The 19,331-nt window shown below is 49.0% G+C and overlaps 1 protein-coding gene across 2 annotated transcripts in view; it reads right to left on the bottom strand.

Moving 5' to 3' along the window:
• CADM3 (cell adhesion molecule 3) overlaps nucleotides 1-19,331 on the bottom strand; it is a 451,826-nt gene that overhangs the window by 50,585 nt on the left and 381,910 nt on the right. For both annotated transcript variants that reach the window (XM_069726964.1, XM_069726955.1), the window contains exon 6: nucleotides 12,436-12,526. In XM_069726964.1, the coding sequence (XP_069583065.1) occupies nucleotides 12,436-12,526 (91 nt within the window). The remainder of the gene's footprint in view (nucleotides 1-12,435; nucleotides 12,527-19,331) is intronic.

Raw genomic sequence — 19,331 nt, 5'->3', positions numbered from 1 at the left:
TCTGACACGGGCTTACTCCGCTCTCACTAGTAAGTGTCTGACATGGGATTACTCTGCTCTCCCTAGTAAGTGTCTGACACGGGCTTACTCTGCTCTCCCTAGTAAGTGTCTGACATGGGATTACTCCGCTCTCCCTAGTAAGTGTCTGACACGGGCTTACTCTGCTCTCCCTAGTAAGTGTCTGACACGGGATTACTCTGCTCTCCCTAGTAAGTGTCTGACACGGGCTTTCTCTGCTCTCCCTAGTAAGTGTCTGACACGGGCTTACTCTGCTCTCCCTAGTGTCTGACACGGGCTTACTCCGCTCTCCCTAGTAAGTGTCTGACACGGGATTACTCTGCTCTCCCTAGTGTCTGACACGGGCTTACTCTGCTCTCCCTAGTAAGTGTCTGACACGGGCTTACTCCGCTCTCCCTAGTAAGTGTCTGACATGGGCTTACTCTGCTCTCCCTAGTAAGTGTCTGACACGGGCTTACTCCGCTCTCCCTAGTAAGTGTCTGACATGGGCTTACTCTGCTCTCCCTAGTGTCTGACACGGGCTTACTCTGCTCTCCCTAGTAAGTGTCTGACACGGGCTTACTCTGCTCTCCCTAGTAAGTGTCTGACACGGGCTTACTCCGCTCTCCCTAGTAAGTGTCTGACACGGGCTTACTCTGCTCTCCCTAGTAAGTGTCTGACATGGGCTTACTCCGCTCTCCCTAGTAAGTGTCTGACACGGGATTACTCCGCTCTCCCTAGTAAGTGTCTGACATGGGATTACTCTGCTCTCCCTAGTAAGTGTCTGACATGGGATTACTCTGCTCTCCCTAGTAAGTGTCTGACACGGGATTACTCCGCTCTCCCTAGTAAGTGTCTGACACGGGCTTACTCTGCTCTCCCTAGTAAGTGTCTGACACGGGCTTACTCTGCTCTCCCTAGTAAGTGTCTGACACGGGCTTACTCCGCTCTCCCTAGTAAGTGTCTGACACGGGCTTACTCTGCTCTCCCTAGTAAGTGTCTGACACGGGCTTACTCTACTCTCCCTAGTAAGTGTCTGACACGGGCTTACTCCGCTCTCCCTAGTAAGTGTCTGACACGGGCTTACTCCGCTCTCCCTAGTAAGTGTCTGACATGGGATTACTCCGCTCTCCCTAGTAAGTGTCTGACACGGGCTTACTCTGCTCTCCCTAGTAAGTGTCTGACACGGGCTTACTCCGCTCTCCCTAGTAAGTGTCTGACACGGGCTTACTCCGCTCTCCCTAGTAAGTGTCTGACACGGGCTTACTCTGCTCTCCCTAGTAAGTGTCTGACACGGGCTTACTCTGCTCTCCCTAGTAAGTGTCTGACACGGGCTTACTCTGCTCTCCCTAGTAAGTGTCTGACACGGGCTTACTCCGCTCTCCCTAGTAAGTGTCTGACACGGGCTTACTCAGCTCTCCCTAGTAAGTGTCTGACACGGGCTTACTCTGCTCTCCCTAGTAAGTGTCTGACACGGGCTTACTCCGCTCTCCCTAGTAAGTGTCTGACACGGGCTTACTCTGCTCTCCCTAGTAAGTGTCTGACACGGGCTTACTCTACTCTCCCTAGTAAGTGTCTGACACGGGCTTACTCCGCTCTCCCTAGTAAGTGTCTGACACGGGCTTACTCTGCTCTCCCTAGTAAGTGTCTGACATGGGCTTACTCCGCTCTCCCTAGTAAGTGTCTGACACGGGATTACTCCGCTCTCCCTAGTAAGTGTCTGACATGGGATTACTCCGCTCTCCCTAGTAAGTGTCTGACACGGGCTTACTCTGCTCTCCCTAGTAAGTGTCTGACACGGGCTTACTCCGCTCTCCCTAGTAAGTGTCTGACACGGGCTTACTCCGCTCTCCCTAGTAAGTGTCTGACACGGGCTTACTCTGCTCTCCCTAGTAAGTGTCTGACACGGGATTACTCCGCTCTCCCTAGTAACTGTCTGACACGGGCTTACTCTGCTCTCCCTAGTAAGTGTCTGACACGGGCTTACTCTGCTCTCCCTAGTAAGTGTCTGACACGGGCTTACTCCGCTCTCCCTAGTAAGTGTCTGACACGGGCTTACTCTGCTCTCCCTAGTAAGTGTCTGACACGGGCTTACTCTACTCTCCCTAGTAAGTGTCTGACACGGGCCTACTCCGCTCTCCCTAGTAAGTGTCTGACACGGGCTTACTCCGCTCTCCCTAGTAAGTGTCTGACATGGGATTACTCCGCTCTCCCTAGTAAGTGTCTGACACGGGCTTACTCTGCTCTCCCTAGTAAGTGTCTGACACGGGCTTACTCCGCTCTCCCTAGTAAGTGTCTGACACGGGCTTACTCCGCTCTCCCTAGTAAGTGTCTGACACGGGCTTACTCTGCTCTCCCTAGTAAGTGTCTGACACGGGCTTACTCTGCTCTCCCTAGTAAGTGTCTGACACGGGCTTACTCTGCTCTCCCTAGTAAGTGTCTGACACGGGCTTACTCCGCTCTCCCTAGTAAGTGTCTGACACGGGCTTACTCTGCTCTCCCTAGTAAGTGTCTGACACGGGCTTACTCTACTCTCCCTAGTAAGTGTCTGACACGGGCTTACTCCGCTCTCCCTAGTAAGTGTCTGACACGGGCTTACTCCGCTCTCCCTAGTAAGTGTCTGACACGGGCTTACTCTGCTCTCCCTAGTAAGTGTCTGACACGGGCTTACTCCGCTCTCCCTAGTAAGTGTCTGACATGGGATTACTCCGCTCTCCCTAGTAAGTGTCTGACATGGGCTTACTCTGCTCTCCCTAGTAAGTGTCTGACACGGGCTTACTCCGCTCTCCCTAGTAAGTGTCTGACACGGGCTTACTCCGCTCTCCCTAGTAAGTGTCTGACACGGGCTTACTCCGCTCTCCCTAGTAAGTGTCTGACACGGGCTTACTCCGCTCTCCCTAGTAAGTGTCTGACACGGGCTTACTCCGCTCTCCCTAGTAAGTGTCTGACACGGGCTTACTCTGCTCTCCCTAGTGAGTGTCTGACACGGGCTTACTCCGCTCTCCCTAGTAAGTGTCTGACACGGGCTTACTCCGCTCTCCCTAGTAAGTGTCTGACATGGGATTACTCCGCTCTCCCAAGTAAGTGTCTGACACGGGCTTACTCTGCTCTCCCTAGTCAGTGTCTGACACGGGCTTACTCTACTCTCCCTAGTAAGTGTCTGACACGGGCTTACTCCGCTCTCCCTAGTAAGTGTCTGACATGGGCTTACTCTGCTCTCCCTAGTAAGTGTCTGACACGGGCTTACTCCGCTCTCCCTAGTAAGTGTCTGACATGGGCTTACTCTGCTCTCCCTAGTAAGTGTCTGACACGGGCTTACTCTGCTCTCCCTAGTAAGTGTCTGACACGGGCTTACTCTGCTCTCCCTAGTAAGTGTCTGACACGGGCTTACTCTGCTCTCCCTAGTAAGTGTCTGACACGGGCTTACTCCGCTCTCCCTAGTAAGTGTCTGACACGGGCTTACTCCGCTCTCCCTAGTAAGTGTCTGACACGGGCTTACTCCGCTCTCCCTAGTAAGTGTCTGACACGGGCTTACTCTGCTCTCCCTAGTAAGTGTCTGACACGGGCTTACTCCGCTCTCCCTAGTAAGTGTCTGACACGGGCTTACTCCGCTCTCCCTAGTAAGTGTCTGACACGGGCTTACTCTGCTCTCCCTAGTAAGTGTCTGACACGGGCTTACTCTGCTCTCCCTAGTAAGTGTCTGACACGGGCTTACTCTGCTCTCCCTAGTAAGTGTCTGACACGGGCTTACTCTGCTCTCCCTAGTAAGTGTCTGACACGGGCTTACTCCGCTCTCCCTAGTAAGTGTCTGACACGGGCTTACTCTGCTCTCCCTAGTAAGTGTCTGACACGGGCTTACTCTGCTCTCCCTAGTAAGTGTCTGACACGGGCTTACTCCGCTCTCCCTAGTAAGTGTCTGACACGGGCTTACTCTGCTCTCCCTAGTAAGTGTCTGACACGGGCTTACTCAGCTCTCCCTAGTAAGTGTCTGACACGGGCTTACTCCGCTCTCCCTAGTAAGTGTCTGACACGGGCTTACTCCGCTCTCCCTAGTAAGTGTCTGACACGGGCTTACTCCGCTCTCCCTAGTAAGTGTCTGACACGGGCTTACTCCGCTCTCCCTAGTAAGTGTCTGACACGGGCTTACTCTGTTCTCCCTAGTAAGTGTCTGACACGGGCTTACTCTGCTCTCCCTAGTAAGTGTCTGACACGGGCTTACTCCGCTCTCCCTAGTAAGTGTCTGACACGGGCTTACTCCGCTCTCACTAGTAAGTGTCTGACATGGGATTACTCTGCTCTCCCTAGTAAGTGTCTGACACGGGCTTACTCTGCTCTCCCTAGTAAGTGTCTGACACGGGCTTACTCTGCTCTCCCTAGTAAGTGTCTGACACAGGCTTACTCTGCTCTCCCTAGTAAGTGTCTGACACGGGCTTACTCCGCTCTCCCTAGTAAGTGTCTGACACGGGCTTACTCTGCTCTCCCTAGTAAGTGTCTGACACGGGATTACTCTGCTCTCCCTAGTAAGTGTCTGACACGGGCTTACTCTGCTCTCCCTAGTAAGTGTCTGACACGGGCTTACTCTGCTCTCCCTAGTGTCTGACACGGGCTTACTCCGCTCTCCCTAGTAAGTGTCTGACACGGGCTTACTCTGCTCTCCCTAGTGTCTGACACGGGCTTACTCTGCTCTCCCTAGTAAGTGTCTGACACGGGCTTACTCCGCTCTCCCTAGTAAGTGTCTGACATGGGCTTACTCTGCTCTCCCTAGTAAGTGTCTGACACGGGCTTACTCCGCTCTCCCTAGTAAGTGTCTGACATGGGCTTACTCTGCTCTCCCTAGTGTCTGACACGGGCTTACTCTGCTCTCCCTAGTAAGTGTCTGACACGGGCTTACTCTGCTCTCCCTAGTAAGTGTCTGACACGGGCTTACTCCGCTCTCCCTAGTAAGTGTCTGACACGGGCTTACTCTGCTCTCCCTAGTAAGTGTCTGACACGGGCTTACTCTGCTCTCCCTAGTGTCTGACACGGGCTTACTCCGCTCTCCCTAGTAAGTGTCTGACACGGGCTTACTCTGCTCTCCCTAGTGTCTGACACGGGCTTACTCTGCTCTCCCTAGTAAGTGTCTGACACGGGCTTACTCCGCTCTCCCTAGTAAGTGTCTGACATGGGCTTACTCTGCTCTCCCTAGTAAGTGTCTGACACGGGCTTACTCTGCTCTCCCTAGTAAGTGTCTGACACGGGCTTACTCCGCTCTCCCTAGTAAGTGTCTGACATGGGCTTACTCTGCTCTCCCTAGTAAGTGTCTGACACGGGCTTACTCCGCTCTCCCTAGTAAGTGTCTGACATGGGCTTACTCTGCTCTCCCTAGTAAGTGTCTGACACGGTCTTACTCTGCTCTCCCTAGTAAGTGTCTGACACGGGCTTACTCTGCTCTCCCTAGTAAGTGTCTGACACGGGCTTACTCCGCTCTCCCTAGTAAGTGTCTGACACGGGCTTACTCCGCTCTCCCTAGTAAGTGTCTGACACGGGCTTACTCCGCTCTCCCTAGTAAGTGTCTGACACGGGCTTACTCCGCTCTCCCTAGTAAGTGTCTGACACGGGCTTACTCCGCTCTCCCTAGTAAGTGTCTGACACGGGCTTACTCCGCTCTCCCTAGTAAGTGTCTGACATGGGCTTACTCTGCTCTCCCTAGTGTCTGACACGGGCTTACTCTGCTCTCCCTAGTAAGTGTCTGACACGGGCTTACTCTGCTCTCCCTAGTAAGTGTCTGACACGGGCTTACTCCGCTCTCCCTAGTAAGTGTCTGACACGGGCTTACTCTGCTCTCCCTAGTAAGTGTCTGACACGGGCTTACTCTGCTCTCCCTAGTGTCTGACACGGGCTTACTCCGCTCTCCCTAGTAAGTGTCTGACACGGGCTTACTCTGCTCTCCCTAGTAAGTGTCTGACACGGGCTTACTCCGCTCTCCCTAGTAAGTGTCTGACACGGGCTTACTCCGCTCTCACTAGTAAGTGTCTGACATGGGATTACTCTGCTCTCCCTAGGAAGTGTCTGACACGGGCTTACTCTGCTCTCCCTAGTAAGTGTCTGACACAGGCTTACTCTGCTCTCCCTAGTAAGTGTCTGACATGGGATTACTCCGCTCTCCCTAGTAAGTGTCTGACACGGGCTTACTCTGCTCTCCCTAGTAAGTGTCTGACACGGGATTACTCTGCTCTCCCTAGTAAGTGTCTGACACGGGCTTACTCTGCTCTCCCTAGTAAGTGTCTGACACGGGCTTACTCTGCTCTCCCTAGTGTCTGACACGGGCTTACTCCGCTCTCCCTAGTAAGTGTCTGACACGGGATTACTCTGCTCTCCCTAGTGTCTGACACGGGCTTACTCTGCTCTCCCTAGTAAGTGTCTGACACGGGCTTACTCCGCTCTCCCTAGTAAGTGTCTGACATGGGCTTACTCTGCTCTCCCTAGTAAGTGTCTGACACGGGCTTACTCCGCTCTCCCTAGTAAGTGTCTGACATGGGCTTACTCTGCTCTCCCTAGTGTCTGACACGGGCTTACTCTGCTCTCCCTAGTAAGTGTCTGACACGGGCTTACTCTGCTCTCCCTAGTAAGTGTCTGACACGGGCTTACTCCGCTCTCCCTAGTAAGTGTCTGACACGGGCTTACTCTGCTCTCCCTAGTAAGTGTCTGACACGGGCTTACTCTGCTCTCCCTAGTGTCTGACACGGGCTTACTCCGCTCTCCCTAGTAAGTGTCTGACACGGGCTTACTCTGCTCTCCCTAGTGTCTGACACGGGCTTACTCTGCTCTCCCTAGTAAGTGTCTGACACGGGCTTACTCCGCTCTCCCTAGTAAGTGTCTGATATGGGCTTACTCTGCTCTCCCTAGTAAGTGTCTGACACGGGCTTACTCTGCTCTCCCTAGTAAGTGTCTGACACGGGCTTACTCCGCTCTCCCTAGTAAGTGTCTGACATGGGCTTACTCTGCTCTCCCTAGTAAGTGTCTGACACGGGCTTACTCCGCTCTCCCTAGTAAGTGTCTGACATGGGCTTACTCTGCTCTCCCTAGTAAGTGTCTGACACGGGCTTACTCTGCTCTCCCTAGTAAGTGTCTGACACGGGCTTACTCTGCTCTCCCTAGTAAGTGTCTGACACGGGCTTACTCCGCTCTCCCTAGTAAGTGTCTGACACGGGCTTACTCCGCTCTCCCTAGTAAGTGTCTGACACGGGCTTACTCCGCTCTCCCTAGTAAGTGTCTGACACGGGCTTACTCCGCTCTCCCTAGTAAGTGTCTGACACGGGCTTACTCCGCTCTCCCTAGTAAGTGTCTGACACGGGCTTACTCCGCTCTCCCTAGTAAGTGTCTGACATGGGCTTACTCTGCTCTCCCTAGTGTCTGACACGGGCTTACTCTGATCTCCCTAGTAAGTGTCTGACACGGGCTTACTCTGCTCTCCCTAGTAAGTGTCTGACACGGGCTTACTCCGCTCTCCCTAGTAAGTGTCTGACACGGGCTTACTCTGCTCTCCCTAGTAAGTGTCTGACACGGGCTTACTCTGCTCTCCCTAGTGTCTGACACGGGCTTACTCCGCTCTCCCTAGTAAGTGTCTGACACGGGCTTACTCTGCTCTCCCTAGTGTCTGACACGGGCTTACTCTGCTCTCCCTAGTAAGTGTCTGACACGGGCTTACTCCGCTCTCCCTAGTAAGTGTCTGACATGGGCTTACTCTGCTCTCCCTAGTAAGTGTCTGACACGGGCTTACTCTGCTCTCCCTAGTAAGTGTCTGACACGGGCTTACTCCGCTCTCCCTAGTAAGTGTCTGACATGGGCTTACTCTGCTCTCCCTAGTAAGTGTCTGACACGGGCTTACTCCGCTCTCCCTAGTAAGTGTCTGACATGGGCTTACTCTGCTCTCCCTAGTAAGTGTCTGACACGGGCTTACTCTGCTCTCCCTAGTAAGTGTCTGACACGGGCTTACTCTGCTCTCCCTAGTAAGTGTCTGACACGGGCTTACTCCGCTCTCCCTAGTAAGTGTCTGACACGGGCTTACTCCGCTCTCCCTAGTAAGTGTCTGACACGGGCTTACTCCGCTCTCCCTAGTAAGTGTCTGACACGGGCTTACTCCGCTCTCCCTAGTAAGTGTCTGACACGGGCTTACTCCGCTCTCCCTAGTAAGTGTCTGACACGGGCTTACTCCGCTCTCCCTAGTAAGTGTCTGACACGGGCTTACTCTGCTCTCCCTAGTAAGTGTCTGACACGGGCTTACTCCGCTCTCCCTAGTAAGTGTCTGACACGGGCTTACTCCGCTCTCCCTAGTAAGTGTCTGACACGGGCTTACTCCGCTCTCCCTAGTAAGTGTCTGACACGGGCTTACTCCGCTCTCCCTAGTAAGTGTCTGACACGGGCTTACTCCGCTCTCCCTAGTAAGTGTCTGACACGGGCTTACTCCGCTCTCCCTAGTAAGTGTCTGACATGGGATTACTCTGCTCTCCCTAGTAAGTGTCTGACACAGGCTTACTCTGCTCTCCCTAGTAAGTGTCTGACATGGGATTACTCCGCTCTCCCTAGTAAGTGTCTGACATGGGCTTACTCTGCTCTCCCTAGTAAGTGTCTGACACGGGCTTACTCCGCTCTCCCTAGTAAGTGTCTGACACAGGCTTACTCTGCTCTCCCTAGTAAGTGTCTGACACGGGCTTACTCTGCTCTCCCTAGTAAGTGTCTGACACGGGCTTACTCCGCTCTCCCTAGTAAGTGTCTGACACGGGCTTACTCCGCTCTCCCTAGTAAGTGTCTGACACGGGCTTACTCTGCTCTCCCTAGTAAGTGTCTGACACGGGCTTACTCTGCTCTCCCTAGTAAGTGTCTGACACGGGCTTACTCCGCTCTCCCTAGTAAGTGTCTGACACGGGCTTACTCCGCTCTCCCTAGTAAGTGTCTGACATGGGATTACTCTGCTCTCCCTAGTAAGTGTCTGACATGGGCTTACTCTGCTCTCCCTAGTAAGTGTCTGACACAGGCTTACTCTGCTCTCCCTAGTAAGTGTCTGACATGGGATTACTCCGCTCTCCCTAGTAAGTGTCTGACATGGGCTTACTCCGCTCTCCCTAGTAAGTGTCTGACACGGGCTTACTCCGCTCTCCCTAGTAAGTGTCTGACACGGGCTTACTCTGCTCTCCCTAGTAAGTGTCTGACACGGGCTTACTCTGCTCTCCCTAGTAAGTGTCTGACACGGGCTTACTCCGCTCTCCCTAGTAAGTGTCTGACACGGGCTTACTCCGCTCTCCCTAGTAAGTGTCTGACACAGGCTTACTCTGCTCTCCCTAGTAAGTGTCTGACACGGGATTACTCTGCTCTCCCTAGTAAGTGTCTGACACGGGCTTACTCTGCTCTCCCTAGTAAGTGTCTGACACGGGATTACTCTGCTCTCCCTAGTAAGTGTCTGACACGGGCTTACTCCGCTCTCCCTAGTAAGTGTCTGACATGGGATTACTCTGCTCTCCCTAGTAAGTGTCTGACATGGGCTTACTCTGCTCTCCCTAGTAAGTGTCTGACACAGGCTTACTCTGCTCTCCCTAGTAAGTGTCTGACATGGGATTACTCCGCTCTCCCTAGTAAGTGTCTGACATGGGCTTACTCCGCTCTCCCTAGTAAGTGTCTGACACGGGCTTACTCTGCTCTCCCTAGTAAGTGTCTGACACAGGCTTACTCTGCTCTCCCTAGTAAGTGTCTGACATGGGATTACTCCGCTCTCCCTAGTAAGTGTCTGACACGGGCTTACTCCGCTCTCCCTAGTAAGTGTCTGACACGGGCTTACTCTGCTCTCCCTAGTAAGTGTCTGACACGGGCTTACTCTGCTCTCCCTAGTAAGTGTCTGACACGGGCTTACTCCGCTCTCCCTAGTAAGTGTCTGACACTGGCTTACTCCGCTCTCCCTAGTAAGTGTCTGACACGGGATTACTCCGCTCTCCCTAGTAAGTGTCTGACACAGGCTTACTCTGCTCTCCCTAGTAAGTGTCTGACACGGGCTTACTCTGCTCTCCCTAGTAAGTGTCTGACACGGGCTTACTCTGCTCTCCCTAGTAAGTGTCTTGCACGGGATTACTCTGCTCTCCCTAGTAAGTGTCTGACACGGGCTTACTCCGCTCTCCCTAGTAAGTGTCTGACATGGGATTACTCTGCTCTCCCTAGTAAGTGTCTTGCACGGGATTACTCTGCTCTCCCTAGTAAGTGTCTGACACGGGCTTACTCTGCTCTCCCTAGTAAGTGTCTGACACGGGCTTACTCTGCTCTCCCTAGTAAGTGTCTGACACGGGCTTACTCTGCTCTCCCTAGTAAGTGTCTGACACTGGCTTACTCCGCTCTCCCTAGTAAGTGTCTGACACGGGATTACTCCGCTCTCCCTAGTAAGTGTCTGACACAGGCTTACTCTGCTCTCCCTAGTAAGTGTCTGACACGGGCTTACTCTGCTCTCCCTAGTAAGTGTCTGACACGGGCTTACTCTGCTCTCCCTAGTAAGTGTCTTGCACGGGATTACTCTGCTCTCCCTAGTAAGTGTCTGACACGGGCTTACTCTGCTCTCCCTAGTAAGTGTCTGACACGGGATTACTCTGCTCTCCCTAGTAAGTGTCTGACACGGGCTTACTCTACTCTCCCTAGTAAGTGTCTGACACGGGCTTACTCCGCTCTCCCTAGTAAGTGTCTGACATGGGATTACTCTGCTCTCCCTAGTAAGTGTCTTGCACGGGATTACTCTGCTCTCCCTAGTAAGTGTCTGACACGGGCTTACTCTGCTCTCCCTAGTAAGTGTCTGACACGGGCTTACTCTGCTCTCCCTAGTAAGTGTCTGACACGGGCTTACTCTGCTCTCCCTAGTAAGTGTCTGACACTGGCTTACTCCGCTCTCCCTAGTAAGTGTCTGACACGGGATTACTCCGCTCTCCCTAGTAAGTGTCTGACACAGGCTTACTCTGCTCTCCCTAGTAAGTGTCTGACACGGGCTTACTCTGCTCTCCCTAGTAAGTGTCTGACACGGGCTTACTCTGCTCTCCCTAGTAAGTGTCTTGCACGGGATTACTCTGCTCTCCCTAGTAAGTGTCTGACACGGGCTTACTCTGCTCTCCCTAGTAAGTGTCTGACACGGGATTACTCTGCTCTCCCTAGTAAGTGTCTGACACGGGCTTACTCTGCTCTCCCTAGTAAGTGTCTGACACGGGATTACTCTACTCTCCCTAGTAAGTGTCTGACACGGGCCTACTCTGCTGTTCCCATTGAACCACATGTATGCCCAGCCAAGTGTGTTTGGAGGAATTGGAAGAGGTAACTGCTGAAATCTATTAGGTCCAAAGTACCCACTCTAAAGACACTAGATAAGCGTTAAGCTGCTGATCACCGAGGGTCCCACTATTGGATCCTCAATGGATCCTAAGAATGGGGCTCTGGAGTGCCTCATTTTATCGGAGTGATATTGGGCACCCCTGCTCTATTCATTGTTTATGGGGTATAGTGACATAGATGTTGTGGTAGATCCAACTTCATAGTCTGCTACAGATAAGAGTTTTCATAGTTGCACTTTAATGAAAAAAATCTTTTTTTTTCTACTTAAATGCATGCATTTTAGGCTAAATAAAAATTTTGCCATTCGGCTTAATTAAAGAATTGGCACTATTTGCCTTTTCCTTTCACATTGCAGAATGAACTGACTGACAATCCTACAATTAACTAGAGCTGAGAGTGACCTAGATTGTAACACTTCTATCTTCCTACTGCTAAGCTTCTCTCAGCTGATCTATCACCCCAAGGTGGAGGTCTACGTTTATGTGGTATGTGGTCATACATCAGATGAGAGGAGCTCAGGGAAATGGCCGTCAGTACAAGCTGACTGATCGATTGCTATAGAGGGCAAACTTTTTAATGAAACCCCCAAATAAATGCATCTGGTTTGCTTGATCTCCATCAATGAGAAAAACAACCCAACTTGACTTGTTTGAAAAGAGCGGTATTGAGTATCTGCGACCACTGCTTCTTAAATATGTTGTCGTATTCTCGACGTTCAAGAGCGCGCCGCTCCCCTGCCTCCCAACCTCCTGCTTGCTAAGAAGCTATGTGCTCCTGATGATTGACAGAGCATACAAGAGGGATGGTCTCAACTGTGCGCTCCTCAATGCTGAGAAATGAGACAATATCTGAGGAGCAATCCAGAGATCTGGCTAGCTTCTGAGCAGCGCCTGCAAGCTCTATAGCCATAAACTTGTAAGCACTGAGCTCCTTGCCTAAGAGAGCAGCCATGTCTTATACACTACAATGGTGGCTGGTAACCTTAGCAATGAGCAGTATAGAATACAAATTAAAAATACCTTCATTCTTTAAAACCAAGATTATCATTGGCCCCAGTATCCTCCCCAGTCCTGATAGGTATGCTTAATACGACATGTCTATACTTACTCAGGATTTCCATAGGCATCACACTGCAGTTGCAGCCTGTCCCCCTCCCTTGGCAAGTTGGGCCTAGACTCAATCTTTGCTGTTGGATGATCTGTAAGAAAAATTACAAAATAAATGGCACAATGACGGTAGCTTATGAGTCACACATCATGGTGAACACTGCAATATTCAATAGAAGTCCAGATTAGAAAGACTTTTCCAATAAAATGCTAGGAAAATTGCTAATGAGGAAGAATGGGCTAAGATTCTTTGGAACACTAAGGATCCAGATGGACAGCAGGTCATAACAGCCAGAGGGACAGAAGGTCATAACAGCCAGAGGGACAGCAGGTTATAATAGCCAGAGGGACATCAAATCATAGCAGCCAGAGAGGCAGCAGGTCATAACAGCCAGAGGGGCAGCAGGTCATAACAGCCAAAGGGACAGCATGTCATAATAGCCAGAGGGACCGCAGGTCATAACAGCCAGAGAGGCAGCAGGTCAGAACAGTCAGAGGGGCAGCAGGTCATAACAGCCAGAGGGAGAGTGGGTCATAGCAGTCAGAGGGAGAGCTGGTCATAACAGCCAGAGGGCGAGCAGGTCATAACAGCCAGAGGGTGAGCAGGTCACAACAGCCAGAGGGACAGTAAGTCATAACAGCCAGAGGGAGAGCAGGTCATAACAGCCAGAGGAAGAACAGGTCATAACAGCAAGTGAGGCAGCAGGTCATAACAGCCAGAGGGACAGCAGGTTATAACAGTCAGATGGACAGAAGGTCATAACATCCTGAAAAGCTCTATTAATTCTGAGACTACATTAATTAGTAAAAATGGCATTTTGTGACAAATTTGGAGAACTTCTTGCCTTATTAGTTCTGAGGAGCAATTTACTCTTTTCTCTTTTCACTAATTTATTACAAACAGCAGAATGTTTGTAGGGTTTTGCAAATCTAATTTGCAATTTAGAGGGGTTGAATAATTGTGCAAAAATATGAATATAAACCACAACAAGCATCTTTTCTAAGCACATACATAAATAAACTTCCAAGGTCGTGATAATAGCACAAAACAACCTGATAACTGAATGATATCCAACCAGTGGCTCTTTGGCTGTTGCCAACCCCCAATTCTCATCATGTGCAGACAGTCTCGGGGAATGAGAGCTGCAGGATGGAAAGTCTTACTCAACGTGGTAAAGAAAAGCAATTATTAAACAGTATTTCATGATAATGTGTCCACAGGGGGGTGCTGTTTTATGACTTTTTAATGGAATGTAAAGAGAAATAAACTACTTCTGAGATCCGACCAGTGCACATTTCTCCCAGGGAATGAACTTGGCTCAGGTAGTGTATAATTTGCGTATATTTTCCTTTTATTGTGGAACCTCATGTGTGACTCATTTTGCTGCAAAGCAGACGAAGCTATAAAGTTTCTGCTAAATCCATTCAATGTTTAGCTCACACCTCTCTCTATTCCTCCGCTAAGTGCCGATGCTTTATGAAGCACAGGCCGGCGCTTCGGATAACGTAGCAGATCCTTAACACTTTGGAACAAATACATAAATCTAATAATGACAGAGTGGCTCAGGATAAGACACAGAAGACTCACGGCCAAATACGGCTGATTTTATCATGCGCGCTCGCTGGGAAAGTGGCAGGCTCTGGGGAAATATATGAATGTGCTGCAATGCCTCAGGGGGAATGTCGTCAGGAGGATGGATCTGGTGTATGGGATGAGGAGGTGAAAAGTCTAGCGCGGGATCGACAAAAACCAGGGCACCCTTCGCGGAGCAGTAATATATAGGGGCTGTGGGATGGGAAGGGAGCGCAGGCGGCACTGCCAGAATGTATGATAGCAGCGCTGAACGATGGCCGCCGCAGGCTTGTAGCCGCCAATTAATCATTTGTTGTCTTGTATTATGTAAACATTATATGGTCACCGTTTTGGTATTTTTTGTCCCTTTCGTTTTTTTCGTTCTCCCCCATTTCAGAGCCATAAGATTTTTTTTTATTTCTTCAGCCATATCAGGGCTTTTTTTTTGCGGGACATGTTGTAGTTTTGAATGACACCATTCATTTAATATATAGGAGAAAAAAACAAAAACAAGTGGGGTGACTTTTTTTAAATTATTTTAGATGTTTCTTTTTAACAGTATTCATTGCGAGGTAAAAATAATCTGGTAATATAATTTCCCAGGTCAGTACGATAACAAATATTTATATGTTTTGTAATTCAAAAAAACATTTAAATGTGTATTATTACTCTTGGAAAGCCATCGACACCCAATAAACTGTTTAAATGCCACCGTGAAAGGTTAACAGTGGCACCTACATGGTTAAGCAGCAGCGATCAGAGTGGACTTTCCGCTGTGGTTACTATAAACTGGAGAGGGTTTTGGAGGCTGTCACGGATCCCTACTCCGTGGTGTCACTAATTCGTCACGTGCCTGCTCTCACACGTGACTTGGGGTTGTGCCTGCAAGGGTTAATCTATCTCCCCACTATGAGTCCAGCATTCAACCTCTGTCCTATGCTGTAATGGGAGCATAAATCACACACCGACCCAGGCCACAAACCCGCTCATACGCGCTGCCACCACTCACCGAATACACGGGTGATGAGTCCCAAAAAAATAATACTAATAAAAATATGTCTATCACTCATAAGGCTCACACAGCTTAGGCTATGGATTCTTTTAGAACATTCAAGGTTCAACTTGTTAAAGTTTTATACTTTAATAACAAAAGGGTCAGTGCTTACAATAAGAAAAGGTATAAAAATATGATGATAATAAAAAGACATACAACTTATGCAAAACAGTATCAAAATAAACAGGAGAAAACTTACAGAAATTATCTAACTGGTAGTTGCTTTCTGCTTCCTGAGGGGGGGTGAATGGAGTTGGTGGAACACATCAGCTTCTCAGGCTGCCCTCACATGTGAACACAATTCTCTGTCTGCAGCCTAAATTTATAACTTTGGTCTGAGGTCAGGTTTCTAGACCGGCCCCTCAGGTTAATATCATAATTGCTGGCTTGTTGATTGGCCACGGCCGCTCTACTAATGAATATATATTATTTTCCTCTTGAGACACTTGTGACCAGGTTCTCAGGAATAGATCACCTCAGGCCGCAATTTAGCATCTCCCCTCCAAGACCTCAGAGGTGCCAAATGTTACCTTCTTCTTGGCTCTAGCTAGACCTCCTGGTGTGATATGGAGACACAATTTCTACTAGTCCCAAGGAAGTACCTATTAACACCTAGGTGCGACTTGCCTTCAGGACAAGTGTTACATTATCACTAGTCACACATATAACCCTAGACATATGTCACTACACACATATAGATATATATACACATATTTCACCACAGAGGCGTTTATTTTTTGTGATTGGCATTGTTCCGGGGCACTGTGAGTAGTGTCACTGCTACTTTGGTGGGAACTTTTATGGGACCATGGAAGTTGGCAATTAGGAGGTCAGTAAAAGCGGCTATAAGCCGCTGAGGGTCCCTGGCTTTGTGACGTCGCTATTGTGAATAGTGCAAATACTGCACAAGCGCTGACTGTGTCTCTGCCGCTCGGATACTGCCGTGACTCAGGAGCATGCGCACACAGTAAAAGATGATGGGGATGTACACCCAGACTATGTGCATGCAGGGAGCTGCTCGTCACCGTGCAAGCACGGGATTACAGACAGGATTCCCCGTGACATCGCGACAGTACTGCAGACCAATCAAAGTGCTGGGTGTGGATATGATGACGAGACCGCGACTGAAGCCTACAGAAACCAACCCTAGGACTGAAAGACAAGGTAGAATATGATTATAATCCTTACGGGTCTATCAGCACAAAATATTTCAAACCAAGCACAGGGGCTTGGTGCACTCTTGGTGTGGCCAAACAGTTCAATGAACCTTCTCACCTACTTGTTCCTTGATTGATAGATCTGGCTTTCCAGGATCCAGAGAAGGACTGAGATAGATGGAAAACAAGTAGGTGGGAAGGTGCACTGAACGGTTTGGATTTGCCAATGGGGCTCTGAGAGTGCTTGGTTTGTACAGTCATTTGGCGCTGATATACAAGACATTAATGATAAATTAGGTTTTTATTCTGTTTTTTAACATTTTACATGTCCTGTTGGCTATCTGCAAACTAAGCTCCTCTGAAAACTACGCCCATCATAGTGGAAACAACAGATAGGAACGTTCATTGTGGTCCATCCTGAGCTTATCTGTTGCCATAAAATGTTTGGTGAGCGATGACAGCTATTAGAAAGCCATGATTTTTATTCTGGGACACTCTGCCTGGAGATGTGTATGTTATCGGTGTTTCTACATACTCACCCATTGAATATCACTAGCAAGGAGAAAAATTGGAAATCTCCATGGAGATTAATGTAGGGATGTCTGATTGAAGCCTCCATGATAGATAAGTAGAGGATGAGGGAGTTATTTTGTTTTTCTAGTCTCTAGTGGAACTTCTGAGTAAATCGACATCCACATTCATTCACGAAAGAAGGGGAAAAAATAGAAGTGTAACGCCACCTTCCTCGTACTGGGCCTACCAACAGCCTACAGGGGTTACACCTCACACTTAGACTCACACACCATAAACCCCGAGCGGAGATTAACACATGCACACAAGTCTATATCAAGGTGGATTATTCATAACGAAGACCACGGAAAACCCTGGGAGACATGGTGGAAATGACAGCGATGTAGGCCGATGCCTACACTTAACTCTACCATTGCCAACACAGAGTGCCGGCACATATTGGGCATCCGCAGAAAGATTGCAGACAGTGAGAGCCTCCATCTCTCTCTGTAATAAAGACGCCTCTCAGCCACCCGGGTCAATATAAATTGAGTAGGATCTAGCAGGCTGCTTGTGCCTGCTGACGATCAGTCACTTGGACATGGCTGTTAACTCCAGGGGAAATTGAATCGCTTATCAAACATCTTTCAGAATAAGAGAAACTTGGCAGACTGGCTTATTTCCCAAACAGAGCGCCATGTCTGGGCCAAAAAAAGATGAGTTTACTGTCAGGGGCATGAACACAAACAGAAAGTCACTGGCAGAAAAGGAGAAGGCTATAGATATTTTTCACACATCACTTAGATTAAAGGGGTTGTCCGACACCTGGCACCAACACCGGTCATCTGTTCTCACCGTCAGCAGTGACCGAATACTGAACACTGAATGGAGCCATCCACTCTTTACATCCAGGCATTGCTGATGCTGAAGACAGCCGATCAATGGTGGCGCCAGATGTCGAACACACACCATAAGTAACCTTTTCAAAGAATAAGTCCTCAATATTACAAGCCTGTACAAGGTCCTGGACCATAAGACAATGCTACCCTATTTCTACCAAATACCAAAGGTTCGATGAAGTAAAGCTAAGATTGATAATGCAGAGGCCAAACCAAAAAAGGTTCCTCTAGTTGAGGTCAGAACAATGGTTAAATTTACACTTGAGCTTTCTTAACTTTTCTTCTGGCTCGAGTGGCGTGAGATAGCTAACTTTTAAAGAAAAACACTATTTTTTGATACTCTGTTAGGAGATGTTTGTGATATATATGTGTATGGGTGGCCGCCAAGAGTCTGTGATATAAAATACAGCCTGCCGAGGGTTTTATTATCTTCTGGATCAAATTGGAGTAAGATGCCAACTTTGAAAAAAAACAAGATTTTGTGATATTTTGTTGTAGGATGTTTATACCAAATGTGTATATAAGTGGCTGCCCAGTGGTTGTGATGTAAAGTACATCCTGTCCAGGGATTTTAGCTACCATATCATGACAGTGTATTACATATGACAGAGAGAACTTGGGTCGGGTGACCCGTCTCCTAAATCAGTACTCATCAGTTTACCTTTTTGATGCATGTTTGAGCTCGACCCTGGACTGTGTGACCTCTATCTTGCCTGATATCTGTGCCTATTCTCCTGGACTTGATCTCAGCTATCCTACTGATCATGGCCCTGCATGATGCTTCTGCCATTGTCACCATCCCTCTGGTATTGACCCAGCTCATTGACAATCCTGCCTCAGCAGCTACTCTGTGGACTCAATCCAGGACATACTTGTCGCAGAGTCTATATCCCTGTATATGGAGTGTGACCAAGAAAGCATTCCCTTAAACTTGCTTAATAGAATGGCAAGTGCCAAGTCTGACCTATGAAGCTCTCTATAAAATGTTGCCTTAGAAGAGAGATTTATGATTGGCTGTACAATGAGTGGAGACAGTCACCACCTCTCTACTCACTGGTGGTCAGAAGCCAGGAGGAATGAAGGATCCATGAGACAGAGAATCATCGAATGTTAGAGTTGGAAAGGACCTCCAGCGTCATTGTGTCCAACCCTCTGTTCAATGCAGGACTCACTAAATCATCTCAGACAGATGGTTGCCTCTTTTTGAAGACTTCTATAGAAGGAGAACTCACCATCTCTCGTGGCCGCCTGGGTCATTGATCACCCTCACTGTCAAAAAAGATTTTTCTAATATCTAATCTGTATCTTCTCCCTTTAAGTTTCATTCCATTGCTTGTCATGTTTCCATGTGCAAATGAGAATAATGATGATCCCTCCACACTGTGACATCCCTTGAGATATTTGTAGACAGCTTTTTAAGCCATAGAATCCTAGAATGTTAGAGTTGGAAGGGACCTCAAGGGTCATCGTGTCCAACCCCCTGCTCAATGCAGGATTCACTAAACCATCTCAGACAGATGTCCGTCCAGCCTCTGATTTAAAACTTCCACAGAAGGAGAACTCACCACCTCTCATGGCAGCCTGTTCTACTCATTCATCATTGTCAACAAGTTTTTCTAATATCTAATCTATCTTCTCTGTATCTTCAATGTTGGTATATGCTCTATGTCTTGTGAAACGATCCCTTTCAGAGCGGATGGACAT

Source organism: Ranitomeya imitator, chromosome 1 (genome assembly GCF_032444005.1).
Source record: "Ranitomeya imitator isolate aRanImi1 chromosome 1, aRanImi1.pri, whole genome shotgun sequence".
Classification (NCBI taxonomy): domain Eukaryota; kingdom Metazoa; phylum Chordata; class Amphibia; order Anura; family Dendrobatidae; genus Ranitomeya; species Ranitomeya imitator.
Note: the sequence above shows the minus strand (reverse complement) of the source record. Positions and strands in the feature narration are given on the sequence as shown.